The sequence below is a fragment of the Notechis scutatus genome, chromosome 6, assembly GCF_049901735.1.
Source record: "Notechis scutatus isolate UNSWTSFEM ecotype Mainland chromosome 6, rNotScu1.2, whole genome shotgun sequence".
NCBI classification, from domain to species: Eukaryota; Metazoa; Chordata; class Lepidosauria; order Squamata; family Elapidae; genus Notechis; species Notechis scutatus.
In genome coordinates, this window is record NC_142014.1 from 37,368,281 (window position 1) to 37,386,026 (window position 17,746).

At 36.4% G+C, this 17,746-nt stretch overlaps 1 protein-coding gene across 2 annotated transcripts in view; it reads right to left on the minus strand.

Annotated features, from left to right (window-relative positions):
* Positions 1 to 9,935: 9,935 nt before the first annotated feature.
* Positions 9,936 to 17,746, minus strand: part of PTPRB (protein tyrosine phosphatase receptor type B) — a 77,698-nt gene continuing 69,887 nt past the window's right edge. For both annotated transcript variants that reach the window (XM_026667725.2, XM_026667726.2), the window contains 5 exons: positions 15,582 to 15,704; positions 14,742 to 14,905; positions 14,381 to 14,516; positions 11,835 to 11,955; positions 9,936 to 10,261 (listed from right to left, as the gene is read on the minus strand). In XM_026667725.2, the coding sequence (XP_026523510.2) occupies positions 10,239 to 10,261; positions 11,835 to 11,955; positions 14,381 to 14,516; positions 14,742 to 14,905; positions 15,582 to 15,704 (567 nt within the window). In that variant the 3' untranslated portion in view covers positions 9,936 to 10,238. The remainder of the gene's footprint in view (positions 10,262 to 11,834; positions 11,956 to 14,380; positions 14,517 to 14,741; positions 14,906 to 15,581; positions 15,705 to 17,746) is intronic.

The following is a 17,746-nucleotide window of genomic DNA, read 5'->3' on the forward strand; positions in this document are numbered from 1 at the left end:
AAAGACCAGACACAACAAATAAAACTCTCTTCCTAGGCCCACCAGGAATATCCCACACATGTACCGATAGTGAGGTCCCTCTTAACAAATCTCATTACTCTTAATGGGTTTGGTCTCAATAAATGTAAGATTGATAGAATTGCACAAAACTAATGTGTTGTTATTTCTGCTTAAATAGCTTATACTACATACCATTTTTTTAAATACCTGAGATGCTGCTTTTCAAGGATACTCTATGCATTGTTACTAAAGCACTAAATTATTTTTTGATAGCATTAAATTGTTCTTACTTGGTTAAACCCATGCAAAGTAAAGAGATTCTTAATCTCTCAGATATTGAAATGAGTAGCCACTGTGGGCATTATCTCCCTGGAAACCATAATTTATATGCTGTAGAATTGTCTTCAGAGCAAATAATAGTGCAGTATTATCTCTCATTGCTCCATAACTATTTTTTTAATGATGAAACAATCAAGTAGGTTAACCAAGGCTGCCCCAAGAATCTTTTAATCAGCGCAAAAGTAGCTAGAGCAAATAGATTTACGAACAGTTCAAATTGTCCTATGTAATTTCCTACTCTCTGAGCATTTCAAATTTTGCTTTTATACAAGTTGTAATTGATGGAACTTTTACGGATTTGCACAGCTAATTAAAATGGAATGAATTCTTTAAATCTATGATTTATATTTGCATTGAACAAAATTTTTAAAAACCCATACAATTAAAAGTTTATAGTTGCAGACTCAGAAACACACATACACAGACATGGTTACACAGGTGCACCCATGTCTTTAATATTTTTCTGTGCGTCAATCATAGTAAAAACTATCATCAAAACTCACTGGTTAGTGGAAGACATTAATAATATACTTCAAAATACTCATTTACCCATTGAAATATTTTTTTAAAAAAATCCTTTTAAATTTTGCAGGATTGGGTTATAATCAAATAAGTCATTGCTGTTTTTGCTGTGTTACTTGTAAAAGAAGATTATTTTCTAACAGAAACGCTTCTTTTATAGAATGTCCTTCCTCTGAATTAAAGGCTAAGAAATAGTGGATTAGGCATCCTAAATCATACTGATTCTTATTCATTTTGTAGTATTTAATCCCATACCAATTTTCTTTATAATATGGTATTCACTGATTAAGTATAGCTTATAAGAAGTTTTGGATTGCAAGAAGATATTATATACAGGAGTCTCTGTGGTTAAACTGGGAGAAGACTAAAAGGCAATGTTATTTGTCTGGAATTATTGAAGCATTTTCTTATCCTATAATACAGGGGTCCTCAACCACCGGGCCGCGGACCAGTACCGGTCCGTGGAGCACTCTGTACCGGGCCGCAAAGAAAAAAAAATTCTTCGCCTTCGGTGAATGCTGCTGGGATCGGGGATCAAGGACACAAATGAGAGAAGGGGAGGGAGGAAGCAACCGAAGCCTGTCCTACTCTCTGGCTCAGCGGCTTCGGTTTCCTCCCGCCTCGTTCCTCTCTCAGTCGCTCTCTCGCTCCTCCACCAGCCCAGGAAGAAACTGCTTCAAAGAAGCCGGCAGGGTGGCTTTTCCTGTCTGCGCAACTCCCCCGAAGCGCCCGTTTACCCCCACCCCGCCCGCCCACCCGCGCTTCAATCCACAGTGCTCTGTTCTGCCTGCCTGCCTGCCTTCTTCGTTTCTGGTGAGAATAATAACTATTCACCTCTTTTTATCAGCCGAAGCTGCTCCGAAACGAAGGCAGGCAGGCAGGCAGGCAGAACGGAGCACTGTGGGATTGAACCGCGCGGGCGGGTGGGGGGGGGTAAATGGGCGCTCGGAGGTGCTGCGGCGACAGAAAAAGCCACCCCCCCCGGCTTCTTTGAAGCAGTTTCTTCTTGGGCTGGTGGAGCAGCGAGAGAGCGACTGAGAGAGGAACGAGGCAGACACCTGAGGGAGGGAGGGAGACACCTGAGGGATGGGGCTGAGGGAGGCAGGGCCGAGGTGCTCCCTGAACTTGGTGGTTTGCTGGCAGACGTTTTATTACCCGACTAGGTAACAACATCAGATGTTACCTAGTCAGGTAATGAAACGTCTGCAAGCAAACCACCAAACTCGGATTCTTCTCCCCCCCTCAGGTCCTTGAAAAAGTGTTTGTGCTTGAAACTGGTCCCTGGTACAAAAAAGGTTGGGGACCACTGCTATAATACATAAAGAGGAACAAACAGTTAGATATGGTGAAATATTGAATGAAAAGGGTGAACTTAAATCTATGCAAAAATTAGAGGAACAAGTTATAAAGATGAATTGCGCAAATACATTCAAGGTATGACAAAGATTTTAAAACAAAAGGTTTCTATGATAAACTGACTGACTTAGATAAGATTTTGACAGGTACTGATGAAAAGGTGATTAAAAAATTGTATGGATATTTATTAGAAATTAAACTAGAAGAAGAATAAGTTAAAGAAACTATGATTGCTTGGGGGAAGAATTTTGGATATGGGATTGATCTAGAGAAATGGAAAAAATTGTGGTCTCAAAATTATAAAATGACAATGTCAACAGCATATAAAGAAAATTTGTATAAGAAATTTTACAGGTGGCATTTCCCCCCGACAAGAATAGCAAGAATGTTCAAGAACAAATCTGAAAAATGTTGGAAATGTTATCAGATACCTGGCTCATATTACCATATGTGGTGGACTTGTGCGGATGCCAAAAAATATTGGACTAAAATCCACACGTGGTTGGAAAAAATGACAAAAAAGCATCTAGACTTGAAACCAGAGATATTTTTATTGGGAATTTTACCTGAAATATATAGTAAAGAATTGAAATACCTGATTGTAAATATATTAACAGTGGCTAGGATTGTATTTGCCAAAAACTGGAAAAATGAGAAAATACCATTACAGGAGGAAATCATTAAGAAAATATTGGAATGTGCTGAAATGAGTAGATTGACACTTGAAATCAGAGAACAAGATGATAAACAATTTTATAAAATTTGGGATCTATTCTATCAATAGTTAGACAATAAAACATGGTAATGAAATATGTAGATTCATAGAAAATAATAAATATATAATGATGTTTTTTTATTATATCTACAAAATGATTGTAGGATAGATTTGAGATGATAATATGAACTGTCATAAAACAAATTAAGTAAAATATGGATTATTTTGTAAAACGTGAATGAATAAAAGTATAGTCAAATGATTGATTAACAATGATATTAATGTATTTAATATTTGATTGAAAATATGAGAATATATACAATGTAATTGTAATTGAAGACTACGAAATGGAAGCACAAAACAATTTGTAAACCAACCGACACACAGTATGTATATATATATGGAAGATGACTTGATGTTTTTATGTTTTGTGTATGTTTGTCTTAAAAACCAATAATTATTATTTTTTTTAAAGAAGTTTTGGATTGTTAAATGAAGCTCATCAAATTAGTTTTATATTTTGGGACATATGCATAGCTTGGTGCGCGGCAGTGGTTTCTTCAGATTGTATCTATATTTTTAAAAAGAAGCTACTAACATAATTGGAGAATTTGTTGGACTAAATTCTTTTCCCCCACAAAGCTGTGGACTTGTTAAATGTCTATTTTAGTGAAATGCTTTATTAAACAATTATAAAAATCCTATTTAGTGGTTGTAAAGCAATGTTCAGTAATCCTTGCATGGTATTCTTCATACACATAGGAGGTTATTTGCACAGCATAATAGGGTGCTGGATTTTGATGTAACATTTACATGCTTTTACTCTCTTATTAGGGTATCTATTACTCCTGGAATGGTGCTGATGAATGGAATTTATTTAATTCTAATGATATTTTTGCATGCAAAAGCAGTTCAAATGCCACCCATCCTTTCATTCATCTGTACTGCATTAAGAGGAATGTTCTGTTTGTTTATTTATTAGATTTATGTGCTGCACATCTTGTCTAGCGGTGAGTCTCATACCTGAAGGATGTTCATATTTATGCAATCACAAATACAACTGTGATTTATTACAATAGTGATACAGTTGTGATTTATGCAATCACAAATGTCTTTATATAAACAGGGGCAAGTTGCTGTAATAAAACATCCTCAAGCAAACAACCAAAATCAGAGAGGAGCAAACACTCCACAGTTCAGCCCTGTGAGCTACAGGTATTCTCTTTTATTGAAATTATAAGAACATCATGCTTAAATGCTCAAGATGTATGTTGGGAGCCAGAGACTGATGTGGTCTTATTTATACGGACTGTACATATAAAGGGGAAAAAAATGGAAATGAGGATTGCCTTTTGTAATCCCTGACAGAGTTTGTAACAAGAATGTACACTCCAGAATGCTTGCCCTCACATCATATTGTATATTACTGAATTTGATTGATTTCCTCAGCAGAAATAATTATAGTATTACAGTAGATAACATAAACAAAATAGGATATAATTTATACAGTACTATTGATATTTTTTTCAAAATCACACACACTAAGCTGCCATTTTATTATTGGTAATATTGTCAGGATTTATCTCCTTTTGTTTTGCTGTCTGGCTATCATGGTTGTAAATTTTATCTCTCCTCTTTGAGGTAAAAGTCTTTGTTACTTTGGCGAGAGAAAAGATAACTATGCATTTTTTCTCCGTTCTCAAGTACCCATATGTTTTGCCTATGTTGAATATGCAGTCATATAAAGTGTGCATAAATGTACTCTGGTAGTGCAGAATTTCACATTTGGAAAATCATACTGAGAATATTGATAGAACATATTCTCTAGTCTTCACTTTCCTCTAATAAATGCCACATTCTGGCTAAATGATCTCGTAGGCATATTACTTGCAGGCTGAGAGGAGGAATTATATTATACACCATTCACAATTATAACACATACATCCTATATCAAGGATGTCAGACTGTAATAAATGATTAAAGAATAAATATTCTTATTCAAGCAAATATTCAAGCAACCTATGAATTAAAAGCAGGTTTATAAGGGACTGAAGCATCTCAGAACAATTAGAACACTGTGAAAGCATTCAATATGTAGAATTCTGTAGAGTAAATTCTGTAAAGTAAATTCCACTTCAATTTAGTTCACATTTTACAGATGTATTGTGGGAGTTTTCTTTCAGCTAGTCACTGCATTTTGTTGTGACAATGCACCTGGCCTGCAAAATACTAAAAATGAAACAGCATCTGCTCCATCTGTCTCCTTGGTGACAAGGGAATTGTGCTGCTTCTGAATTCCTTCTTCTCCCGTGATAGACACTTATTCTAAATTTAACTTTGTTTTTTTTTTGTTTTTTTGTTTTTGCTTATAGGAGATAATATAAATTGATATTTTTATATCACCCAGCTGATATAAAAATATATTATGGGTATCTGATTTACTTAGCACAAATCCATATCAGAAACCTATTCAGTTTCTAGTATTTTCCATTCAAAGAACCATTCAGTACTTCCATTCAACTGTTCCACATTCTAGACAAATAATTTGAGGACAGCATTATGCAATTTTATTATTCTTTGTAATATTAAGTAGAACACTAAAAAAACTATTTGAAAACCTGTGAAGTATGCTTCAGGTTGATAATTGTAATCTTCCACCTAATCATTTTTTTCGTACAATATGTATTATTAGGAAAAATGTTTTCCTCTTAAAACAGAACTTACTATGAAAGCATCAGATGAACACTTCAGCAATCAACTCTAACATATTTGGAATTTCATGAAAATAATTAAATTTAATTGTGTGGTGGTGATACATAATATTCTCATCACCCTTAAATCACCTGGATTGTAAGATAATCAGATAAGATAGTAATCATCAAGGAAATATATATCCTTTGTTGCAATAAAGGGAAAGATTTCTCCTCTCCAGTTGTGTCTGATTCTATGGGGCAGTACCCATCTCCATTTCTTAGCCAAGAGAGCCAGGGTTGTCCGAAGACACTTCTATGGACATGTAGCCAACATGATTATAGGCTGAGGCATACAGAATACTGTTAACTTCCCACCAAAGTGGTACCTATTAATCTAGTTACACTTGCTTGCTCTCAAACTGCTAGATTGGGGAGTTGGGGCAAGTAATGGGAGCTCACTCTATCGTGTGGCACTCAGGTCACAAACCTTGGCTGTCAAGCTCAGTGTCTTTAACTGCTTTATCTAATTTGTTATAAAATATCCTTAAGGTAACTTTGAAGTTTTCCATCTATTATTTGATTTGAAGGTTTTGTTCATTCAGCCGTTTATTTATTTACCTAGGATAAAGTAACTTGGTGAGACTAATTTCTAAATAAATATATAAAGGTTTAGGCTAGAATGCTTTTACAGTGACATCATGTTTTATTTCCTGCTAGTCTTAGCTATATTTATTTATATACTTTTTCTATTGCTATTCTGTTGTTATTTAAATCTGATTTTTGTCTTGACTTTTCTTTTACCGTAAATGTGAAGCTTGGACATCTTGCTGGAAAGATGGCATGTAAATAAAGCTAGTGGAAATAAAATTCATCAGAAATTTTGAATATTATCATCACATCATAGGGGGAAAATGTGAATAAATCCATCCATTTGTATGCCAGTAAATCCAACAAATCTTTTTCAGGAAAGAAATTTGAAATGAATGTTTTAAAATCATCAAATGGCTATTGGTTTTTTTTTTCTGTCTACAAAACTTCTGTCAGAATACTTAAGAGATGATGAACAATTCCTTTTAAATTTTCCATAGGTTGAAGAAACCCTCTCTTTCAATATTAGGGGGTCTTTCATCAGATTAGGATTTGATTTTGTACAATGACCAATATGTCTGAAAAAAATTATTGTAAGATTTTATACAAAATGTCTTTTGAGATGTCAGCAGTTTCTTTTTTTAATCTGGGAAATGTTATGTTTTATGCTTGAAAAGTTTATTCTAATACTTAAATGCTAGCAAAAAGGGAGGGAAAGTTAACTGAAAGCTTTTGGCCATTTTTACTTATTTGCAATGATCCAAGATACATTGCTGATTTCGTTCTTTTCTCTGTTTTCAAAATTCAGCTTGACTCTGGCTGCATCAGGGGCAATGAAGCAACATCTGCCTGTAAATCTGAGATTAGGCCTGCCTTCCTTCCTTCCTTCCTTCCTTCCTTCCTTCCTTCCTTCCTTCCTTCCTTCCTTCCTTCCTTTTTATTTTTATTTATTTATTTTTGGTTTGTCAATCGCTTACAAAATAATAGGTATAAGTAAAAACATAGTTATGAATACATGAAATGGGTACATATAAGAAAAATAAAAGAAACAATAGGACAGGGATGGTAGGCACATTGGTGCACTTATGCACACCCCCTACAGACCTCTTAGGAAAGGGGTAAGGTCAATAGTAGACAGTCTAAGGTTAAAGTTTTTGGGGTTTGGGGAAGAAACCACAGAGTCAGGTAGAGTATTCCAGACATTGACCACTCTGTTGCTGAAGTCGTATTTCCTGCAATCAAGTTCGGTGCAGTTAACCTTGAGTTTGTATCTATTGTTTGCTCTTGTGTTGTTATGGTTGAAGCTGAATATTCATTGACAGGTAAGTCATTGCAATGTATGATTTTATATACAATACTTAGATCAGACCGAAGACGGCGTAATTCAAGGTTTTCTAGGACTAGAATTTCAAGTCTGATGGCATAAAGTATTCTACAACGAGTAGAGGAGTGGAGAACTCTTGTGAAATATTTCTGAACTTTCTCAACTGTGCTATTGTGTTTCTCACAAAATAAGGCCAGGCCTTATTTTTTTTTGAGCCCCGAAAAAACAGCTAGGACGTCTTTTTGGGGGTGAATTTCTACCCCCCCGCGCACCAGCGCCATCTCCAACAACAGCGTCTGAGTCGCTCCCGCTTTTCCCCCGTCCCCGTAACAACAGGAAAAAAAAGATTTTGAGGTACCTGGGAGCACCGCATGCTGCATTTTGGTTTAATCCTGAGTGGCTAGGTGGCGTGAGAAGAACCGAGTGAGCGTCTCTGCTGCTGCTATTCTTGGTGCTCTAGCCTTGGGCTCTGCAAGTTTGCAAAAGTCCCAGTGCGCAGCCCGTTCCTGCATTCCAAGCACCCAGGCCTGCAGCTGTCCCTCTCTTGCCAGCACTGTCTCCAATAAAAGCAGCAGCAGCAGCGGAAACTGTGGAAGCGTTTCAGCCACTTCTCCGGTGGGGGAGCCACCTGCATAACTTCCACGGTTCCCGCCGCTGCTGCCACTGTTATTGGAGGTGGCGCTGGCGAGAGGGACAGCTGTGGCTCAGCCTGGGTGCTTGGAATGCAGGAATGGGCTAAACACTGGGACTTTTGCAAACTTGCAGAACCCGAGGCTGGAGCACCAAGGTTAGCAGCAGCAGAGATGCTCACTCAGCTCTTCTCATGCCCACCCAGCCGCTCAGGATTAAACCAAAATGCAGCACGCTGCGCTCCCAGGTACCTCAAAATGTTTTTTTTCCTGTTGTTACGGGGACGGGGGAAAAGCGGGATTGACTCAGACACTGTTGTTGGAGACGGCGCTGGCGAGAGAGGTGCCAGCACCGGTGGGAACCGTGGGAGCTATGGAGGCCTGAGAAGTGGCTGAAATGCTGCCGGACATCCACGCTGATGCTGCCCACCTGCTGACCCAGGTAAGGGAGGGGTAAGGGAGCCCTCCGTACTCCACCATGGTGTTAGGGGAGGCTGATGGTGAGGTGTAGCTGCCCGCGGGGCACTCCTAATGGCAAGTTCCGCCCCGCTTCCCCCCCCCCAATTTCACATGTTTTAAACTAGGCCTAAATTTGGGGGGAGGAGCTTAATTTCATTTTATGCCTAGAAAACATGCTGGGTCTTCCTATTGGGGGGGGGGGCGTATTGTTGGAGAAACATGGTAATATCAGATACGTAATGTGGGTTCCAGACTAATGTATTCAAGTATTGGTCTAGCAAATGTTTTGTATGCTCTAGTTAGTAGTGTGATATTACCAGAGAAAAAGCTATGCAGGATTAGGTTAACAACTCTTAATGCCTTTTTGGCTATGTAGTTACAGTGGGCTCTAGCACTTAGATCATTAGAGATGAGTATTCCAAGGTCCTTTACAGAGCTTGTATCATCAACAAGGTCTTGACTATTCAGCTTGTATTTTATTTTCTGACCATTCTGATACATAGTCAAGATCTTTTTGAAGGGTAGCAGTATTGTTTGTGGTATTGAACAGCTTTACATCACCAGCGAAGAGAATGCAGTTGCTCTTAATATGATCACAGAGGTCATTTATGTAGAGTATGAAGAGAGTTGGTTCTAGAACACTGCCTTGGGGGACACCACTATTGACAGGTACAGAATTTTATAGGACACTCCCAATTTTGTCTGTTCTGTCTGTTTGACAGGAATGCTTCTATCCAGTTATGCAGTTGTCCAGAGATACCATAAGATTTTAGTTTTAGGTTTAAGTTTTAGTTTTTTCCTTCCTCCCTCCCTTCCTTCCTTCCTCCCTCCCTCCCTCCCTCCCTTTTCTTTCTTTCTTTCTTTCTTTCTTTCTTTCTTTCTTTCTTTCTTTCTTTCTTTCTTTCTTTCTTTCTTTCTTTCTTTCTTTCTTTCTTCTTTCTCTGCCAAGCTCTTTACAGGTGATTCTGGGAGATGCACAACAATTTTGAAAGTAGAGGGAAGATCACATTATAGACACAGCTATATTGATTCTACTCCCCTTGACTTCTGTGGTTTGAGGTAGCTATCTCATATTAGGCCATGAAGAAAATAATATACTTATTTCTGCAACTATGAGGGCTCTCAATAAGGTTATTAAAGCAAAACCTTTTATTTTCAAAAGTCTAGGAAACCTGACTTTGTTGGAGAACTTGGGATATGCAGTTTGTATTTCAGATGTGTACAAAGATGGCTAGATCAAGATATGAATCATATCTTAGGTTTAAAGGATGATTTGGGGGGGGGGGGGAAATCACATTTATAAGTCTTGATTCATTTTCCACATAAGATAGTTTATAAGGAATATTTCATTAAAATAATTTTAACATAGAAAAATAGTATTATCTGAAGAATAATATAAACAATATAGATAAAACATATTTACATATCAAAAAATATTTATCTACAACAATATCCATTATATTTAAATTATGTATTTTAAAATATCACCAGACTAATAAATTATAAACAGCTTCAAACATGTCTGGCACTTGTAGTGCATAAAATATTTTTAAAACTTAATTTAAAAAAACCTAACAGATAGTACTGCAAAAAAGCAAGAATCTGTTTCAGCTTTAGTGCCTTGAATAAACAGCATCTGAAATCAAAAAGAAAACTGTAATTAGAAAAGTACAGAGAATGATTTTCAATTTAACCCGGTGAATACATTCTTATGAAAGTACAGTAGTGATTGTATGGAGTAAAATATAAATGATATGACACCATAAATAATATAGAACTGTATATGCATATAAAATGCAACTTTATCTTAGAATAATAGACAAAACATTCAACTTTTCCCCCTACTATAAGATTCAGCAAAAGAGATTTCTTTTACAGATTTCCAAGAAACTGTATTACAATATAGAGCATTGCCATTGTAACAGAGAATTTTCAAAAGCTTTAAATTAATTACAAAAAGAATGAAAACTCATGAGAGTTAAATAGGTCTGTATATTTGTGTGAAATGTATATTATAAAATTTAACACACAACATTAAAAAAAATTACAAGTTTCTTTCTCTGTACAGTTCATTAATCTCTTTAGTACAACTCAGTATAATTCAACAAAGCTAAAATAACAGAAGTTCCTGGATGATGTACAGGTTGTTAATCAAACAGATTGTGAATATACAATAACAATATACAACTGATTATTATCTAGGTCTTCCCTCCAAAGTGTAAAATGAAAGATTTTAAATTCTTTTGTGTATACCTTCCCACAGGAGCAAAATTTTAAGTGTGAAAAGAGAGAAAAGAAAACCAGTGTTTTCTGTTAAGATGATTTGTTTGCATAATTCAATGTGTCAGATTTTGTTTGAACAACATCATCTCCAGAAAAGGATATACAAAAATATCACTGGAATATCACTGCATTAAAAATAGAACTTAAGAAGCCTAGCAGTAGGGTGATATAAAACTTACCCACTAAATTTTATTGATATCCAATTCAATGAAAAAATGGTTCATAAATACACACCTGTTTCAATGACGCTATATTGAGGGATAACTTGAGCAGAGCAAATATTGTGTTAAACAGAAGTGGTATTCAGCAGGTTCTGACCAGTTCTGGAGAACCAGTAGCGGAAATTTTGAGTAGTTCGGAGAACTGGCAAATACCACCTCTGACTGGAGATTTTATAGTCTCCTTCCCCTGCCACGCCCACCAAGTCATGCCCACAGAACTGGTAGTAAAAATTTTTTGAATCCCACTACTGGTGTTAAAGCAGTAGATCCAAAGAACCAAATGAAGAAAGGTGGCACAGTGAGAACCAATGCACACAATGGTACTGCTTTCCTCCTCAGTCTATGGCAATTGAACATATTCATGACAAATGAACCTGCCAGTAATTTACAGTGAACAAACTCTCAGTTCTATCCAGGCTTATGGGTCAGGCTTCCATTCAACCAGTATTTAAGAAAATGTTATCAATGCGTATCTTTAACCAGCCTTTCCACTGTTACTGGTTTTAATTAATTTTACTGTTGTATTGTTGTTTGTTGTTGAACTTTTATACAAACATAAATGTGGTGTTATCAGATTAATATCAGTAATGATACCAGGAAGAAAAGAAACAAAGGGACAAAATAACTAAAACAAAATATTGATGGAAATGATTTATTAAGCATAATGCTGTGAATATTTGTAAAGCTCATTACATTCATTCTTACCTCTGGGATACTCTGGATTCACATTTTCATATATTGGGAACAAGGGATTTTCTTGCTCACTGCGTAGCTTTCTTGCTCTTAAGACATCTCTCACACATTGATGTAAATATACATATTGACACTACAATGAAGAGGAAATATATATTAAAAAATAGACCTTTTCCCCTATAAGCTTTTAGCTATTAGCAGGTTCATCTCCAACATATATAAAACATAGTAAAAAGGTAAACGTCTCCCTGTCAGTCATGTCTGAGTCTAGGGCATCTCCATTTCTTGGCTGAGGAAGCCAGAATTATCTGAAGACAATTTCCGTGGTCATGTGGCCAGCAGGACTATACGCTAAAGTGCATGGAACACTGTTACCTTCCCATTGAAGTGCTACTTATTAATTGAATTGCATTTGCATGGTTTTGAACTGCTAGTTGGGCAGAAGCTGGGCCAAGTAACGGGAGCTCATCCTATAGCATAGGCACTCGGGTCTTGAACCCGGGCTGTCAGCTATCTAGCTGATAAATTCAGCATTTTTAACTGCTGAGCCATTGCGCCCCTCTTAAAACATAGTATATTGGAAAAAATACAATCTGGCCTCTTCCTTCAGACATGTGGAAGGTTGTGTTTCCTTATTCCACTTCAATAATAATACATTATTTCTATGTTCCAACACATTTAATGCTTAATTCTCAATGTAGTTTAACCAATTAATCAAAACCTAAGTTATTACTATTCACTCTCCATTAATATATTAATTAAGAATAAGTTATAATAATAGAAGATTCTATTCTAGGGTTCTAAGATAACAAAACAATAGTTTCTTTTAGAATCCAACTAATAATATACCATCATATGAATAAGTTTTCTGCACTTTTTTGCATAAAAACAACAATCTGCCCTTCTCGCTTGTTTTCCAATCATGCACAACTTGCTAAGTATACTGATTTCTTCTTTTAAATGTAAAAATGAGTTATGGCAAGACTTCATAAATAAATAAATAAATAAAAGCACATTAAAGGGGAATTATGGTTTCCCAGCTTACACCTATGAGCTTCTCACCTATTTGATATCCTACTTGAACAGCTGTTTATCAGATTACTTTTTTGAACATTCATTCTCAGAGCATTGTGAATGTCATCTTTGAAAACATTGCCTCTCTTTTTCTCACTAAGACCAATACCCTGAAATAGCAACCCCTATTTTGCCCAGTGGAAAAAGAACCCAGCTTATTTATCTGAATTATTTCTAGGGGGTCTATAAATTATTATCATACAAATGGATAGTGAATTTGGCTTTATGTCAGAATTGGTGAAAATGGTTTTCGCATCCTTCCACTCTTTATAAAGAACCGCATTTTTCATGAGATTGGTGCCATGCTCCTTAATAGTTAATTAGGCAATTAGTTTCTTCTCAAAGTTGAAAAGTTAAATAATTAAGCACTCTTATCTGTAAAAATGAAGATATAGGCAATTGTAAATCATAGGTCTAAGTGAGGCTGGTGGCATAGAAGATGAAGAACATGAAGAGTATTGCCATTGTTGTATAAACTCTAATCTGATCAGTATCAGGGTTGATGATAAAGTCACAGGTTTTGTAGGTTTGAAATCCAGGCACTCACAACAATCTTTTCAAAGCTGATGATGAAATAAAGGGCAGAATTTTCCATTAAGGCCAGGATCAGATTTCTTTTTTTCTACTTCTCAACTGTGTTGACCCTATATCATTGCTGGGTTTTTTGTAACACCACATATTAACTCTCAGAATTGTGGTAAACTGTATGGCCAGTTTTTGGCAATTACAACTTCAAAGTTAGCAGCACAAAATTGTAAAAAGGAGTCGGGGTTCACCTGCTGCTTGCCCTTTCCTATATTGGCATGTATTGATGCATGAAGACTGGGAGAGGGGCAGGATCCCTGAGTTAGAGAATGGAGGAAAGATATTTGACAAGGCAAGTATGCATTGCCTCTGTTAGAAGAGAAAACAAGCAATTTATGAGGTTAACAGGAGAAGGAGACACAAGTTAAAAGTTTAAAAAAAAAATGCAGAGGAGATCAGATTTGAGGGAAAATGGGAAAAGGTGAAGCTTGGAAAGTCCTATAGTAGAGTATTTTATTCATCTAGAATTGTGCATATTATATTGTAAACTGTTCTTGGTAGGCAGTGGTCCAGAAACATAGGATTTAAAACCAATAAATATACGCATTAATAAAAGTGTGCTGTTGATGGGAAATTGGGAAGCATTATAATTAACTGTGAAGAGGCTGAGTGGACAAAGAGCCGGGGAGCAGAGTTGATGAAAGAAAGTATGAGAGAAGTCAGAAGTCTAAGATAACAGAAGAAGAGGAGTCATGAAATGAAAGACTGGAGAGAACTTAGGTCATAAAATTTAGGGCAAGATAGATAGCGAGATGATGGTAGGAAAGAAGTGAAGACTTAGGGATCAAGAAGGAAAAGAGACACTAGTTGTCTTCTATAGGTTTCAATGTTATATAGTTAGCTGGAGATCTTTAGCCATTTTGACAATACTATATTACCATTCTATTGTTAAAGTTTACCTCTGTTTGAACCATGTGAACCCTGTGAAGCCTGAGATCATACACTGCCCCATAAATATCCACAGAATCCTTTGAGTCCAACTGTTGAAGAAGTCGATCCAGTGCAATGAATGTCCCTGTTCGACCAACACCGGCACTGAAAGAGAAAACAAGAACAATGCCACTCCAGATTATATCCCCACATCTTTTTTGGCCAATGTCTTATGGATAATTAGTTCAAGCTAAACTAGGATTGATATTCCTTTTTATGAATGAAATTTAATGATTCAAGGTTTGCTGTTGCCCTTTGGAAAGGAGCAAAATCATTTTTTTAAATGAAGGTATCTGTGTATTTTTGAAAATACTGTTGTGCAGCTCATACCTGCAATGAACTACGGTTGGCCCAGCCTGAGGAGTCCGATTGATATAATCTCTTACAGTCCTCACAAACTGAATGAGTGACTGAGTAGTTTCTGGTACACCATGGTCTGGCCATACAGTGTAGTGGAATTGACGAATAAGTCTAGAGGAATCAAGCTGCTCTTCCTATTAAGTCAATAAAATAAATATAATAATTAGCCTGGGAAACAGACACTATAGAACACATGAACATGTGCTAAGTTTTGGAGAAAATTTTTCATAAAGTATAAGTACATAATGGCTGCTTTACTGGTATAAAATAAAAACGTTCAATTATTTCTAAAGCATAATAAAGCTGACATGTTGAGAAATAAATCACAGGTTGATTTCTTGAAATATCCATGTTATCACTTCAATATAAGATATTGTAATATTTTTCACTTCACAAACATCAATTCACATCATTGAATTATATATAAGAAATAGATTAGTAGAACAATATTCAGTAAGTTTCCTTAGAAGGAAACTCAAATGGATTTACTGGAAATCCATTCTTAGATTAATCGATGTAGCTGTCTGGCTGGCTAAGGAGGTTTAGAGCAGGTTATTTGGTTGAGTGGCCACATTTAGGAAATATCAGGGATATTAGTCAGAGTGGGAAGAAAAAAATGTGGAAAAATTGACCACTTCAGACCATATTGATGTCATAAATCTATAATGGACTACATATTGGGAGTTGAAAGTGTTACCTTAAATAGACATGGAGCTGCATCCTTAATATAGTATTTCTTTCACATTTAACAATAAAATGAAATAGTGTATTTTCTTTGAAATATTTGATTAAACAGTTGGAAATACTTACACTGGAAATCTTAAACTCTCTTATCGTCCATTCTGGGAGGACTGATTCAGATAGCATCTGGACTATTAAATCACCATAATATAAAGAATCCTGGTCAAAGGGCCAATAATGATCACATTTTACCTAGAAATTTGAAAAAAGTTTGCTTTTAAAATTACAAGCTGAATTTATCACTATACGGCTGAATAGTTGTGGCATTCTTCAAAGGGATGCTCCACTTTGCAGGAAGTTGGAGCAAGACATCCTCTCAAAGAAGTTGATATCCTCCTCATTTTTAACAGCAAATCGAAGCAAACATGTTAGTTTGCATTATTGTGCTTCAGTGCTTCTCCTTCAGATCTGGCTATGGTACTTCTAGATTGAGTGGCTTCAGCAGAGGTAATACTGTAGGTTTGCCAACTGCTTATCTGGCTTTGAACTTCCTGAAGCTTGTCAAAGCTTTTTGGGAATCTTTAGCAAATACTGTGTAACTATACCATAGCTCATATTAAAATCATTAAGTTTGGAGTAATCACAACATGTATGTTATGATACTTCAGGCTGGATTTAAAAGTCTGTAGAGATTCTCAGTCATCCACATCATGGATGTCCCAAAGGTTCTTTTTCAGGAGGCAATTGGACTTGTTTTTTCTTTTGAAGATGTTTTGCTTCTCATCCAGACTTTTTAAGCTATACAATTTAGGATGAACACTCTTTGAATGGTGTGGGAGTAGGAATGGATTTCCAGAGGAAAACTTGTAGACTACAGGAACCAGAAGCACTACTCAGGTGACCCTGGGGACACAAATAAATCTCCAAGTGGCCTCAAGGACCCTCTAAAAGGATGCAAATTATCAGCTGTCTGCAAGGAATAAAAATCCTTCCATTCCCCACTATCCTGTCAGAGCTGAAGAAGCTTCTTGAATGAGAAGCGAAACGTCTTCAAAAGAAAAAAAACAAGGAAGTCCAGTTGCCTCCTGAAAAAGCATCTTTGATTCAGGCTGGATTGTTTTGGTGCATGCTTCAGGCCACCATGGGAGTATTTGACTAGTGCTAAGTGAGAAAGTTCAGAGTCTGATTGCAGAAATGGGGAAGAACCCTTCACCTATAGCACTGAACTGAAGAAGTTTGAGGCAATGAAAATGGTTTTGCTAAGGTGAATGGCATCACTTCATTTCTGTGAAGAGAATCACAGCACCTCCTTGGCCAAATCTCTTCGTTGAAACAAAACAAGTTGCTTTGTAGAGATCAATGAATATATAATTTAATTTTAAAGCAAATTGTGCAGAGTTCCAGATACAGGTTTATAGTCTGATTTTCCTAATCTAGAGAAGAATGTACAAGCACGAGACTAGAAACCAGGAGACTGTGAATGGCTTTGCTGGGTGACTTTGTGCCAGTCCCTCTCTCTCAGTCCAAATCACCTTCCAGGGTTGTTGTGGGAAAAATAAGGAGTATTAGGTAAGTTCACCAATTTAAACTATTTATAAAAATAATACTGTAAAGGTGGAATAAAAAAAGTCTAAATCAATACTTTTCTGTATTTAAATCAAACCAGTAAGAAGCAAGAAGTGCCCTCTCTGTTTCAGACCGGTCTGCTTTGCTCTTTGCAGTAGCTTTGGTGCAACACATGATTTGATCGATCCTATGTGCTATGTGCAACTATAAGTTTACAGGTAGTCCTTGACGTACGACCATAATTGAGCCCAAAATTTCAGTTGCTAATCAAGACAATTGTTATTGAATTTTGCCCCTTTTTACATCCTTTCTTGCCACAACGATCAAATGAATCACTCTAGTTGTTAAATTAGGAGCATGGTTGTTGAATGAATCTGGCTTCCCCACTGACTTTGCTTGTCAGAAGGTTGCAAAAGAGAATCACATGACCCCAGGACACTGCAATCACCATAAATATGAGTCAGCTGCCAAGCAGCTGAAATTTAACCACATGACCATGAGGATGCTGTAATAGTTGTAAGTATAAACAATGGTCACACTTCAGTGCCTTCAAACAGCCACCAAATTAACTTTTGTAAGTCAAGGACTAGTAGTTTGCATACACCATAAGTGCCACAGTCATTTGTTGCCAACATTTCATGGAGTCAATCAGAATCTGTCTTCCTATAGTAAATGTACCCAATGCTGTGTTAAATTGGGATAGCCGGGCAAGGAACATTGCTTGATCA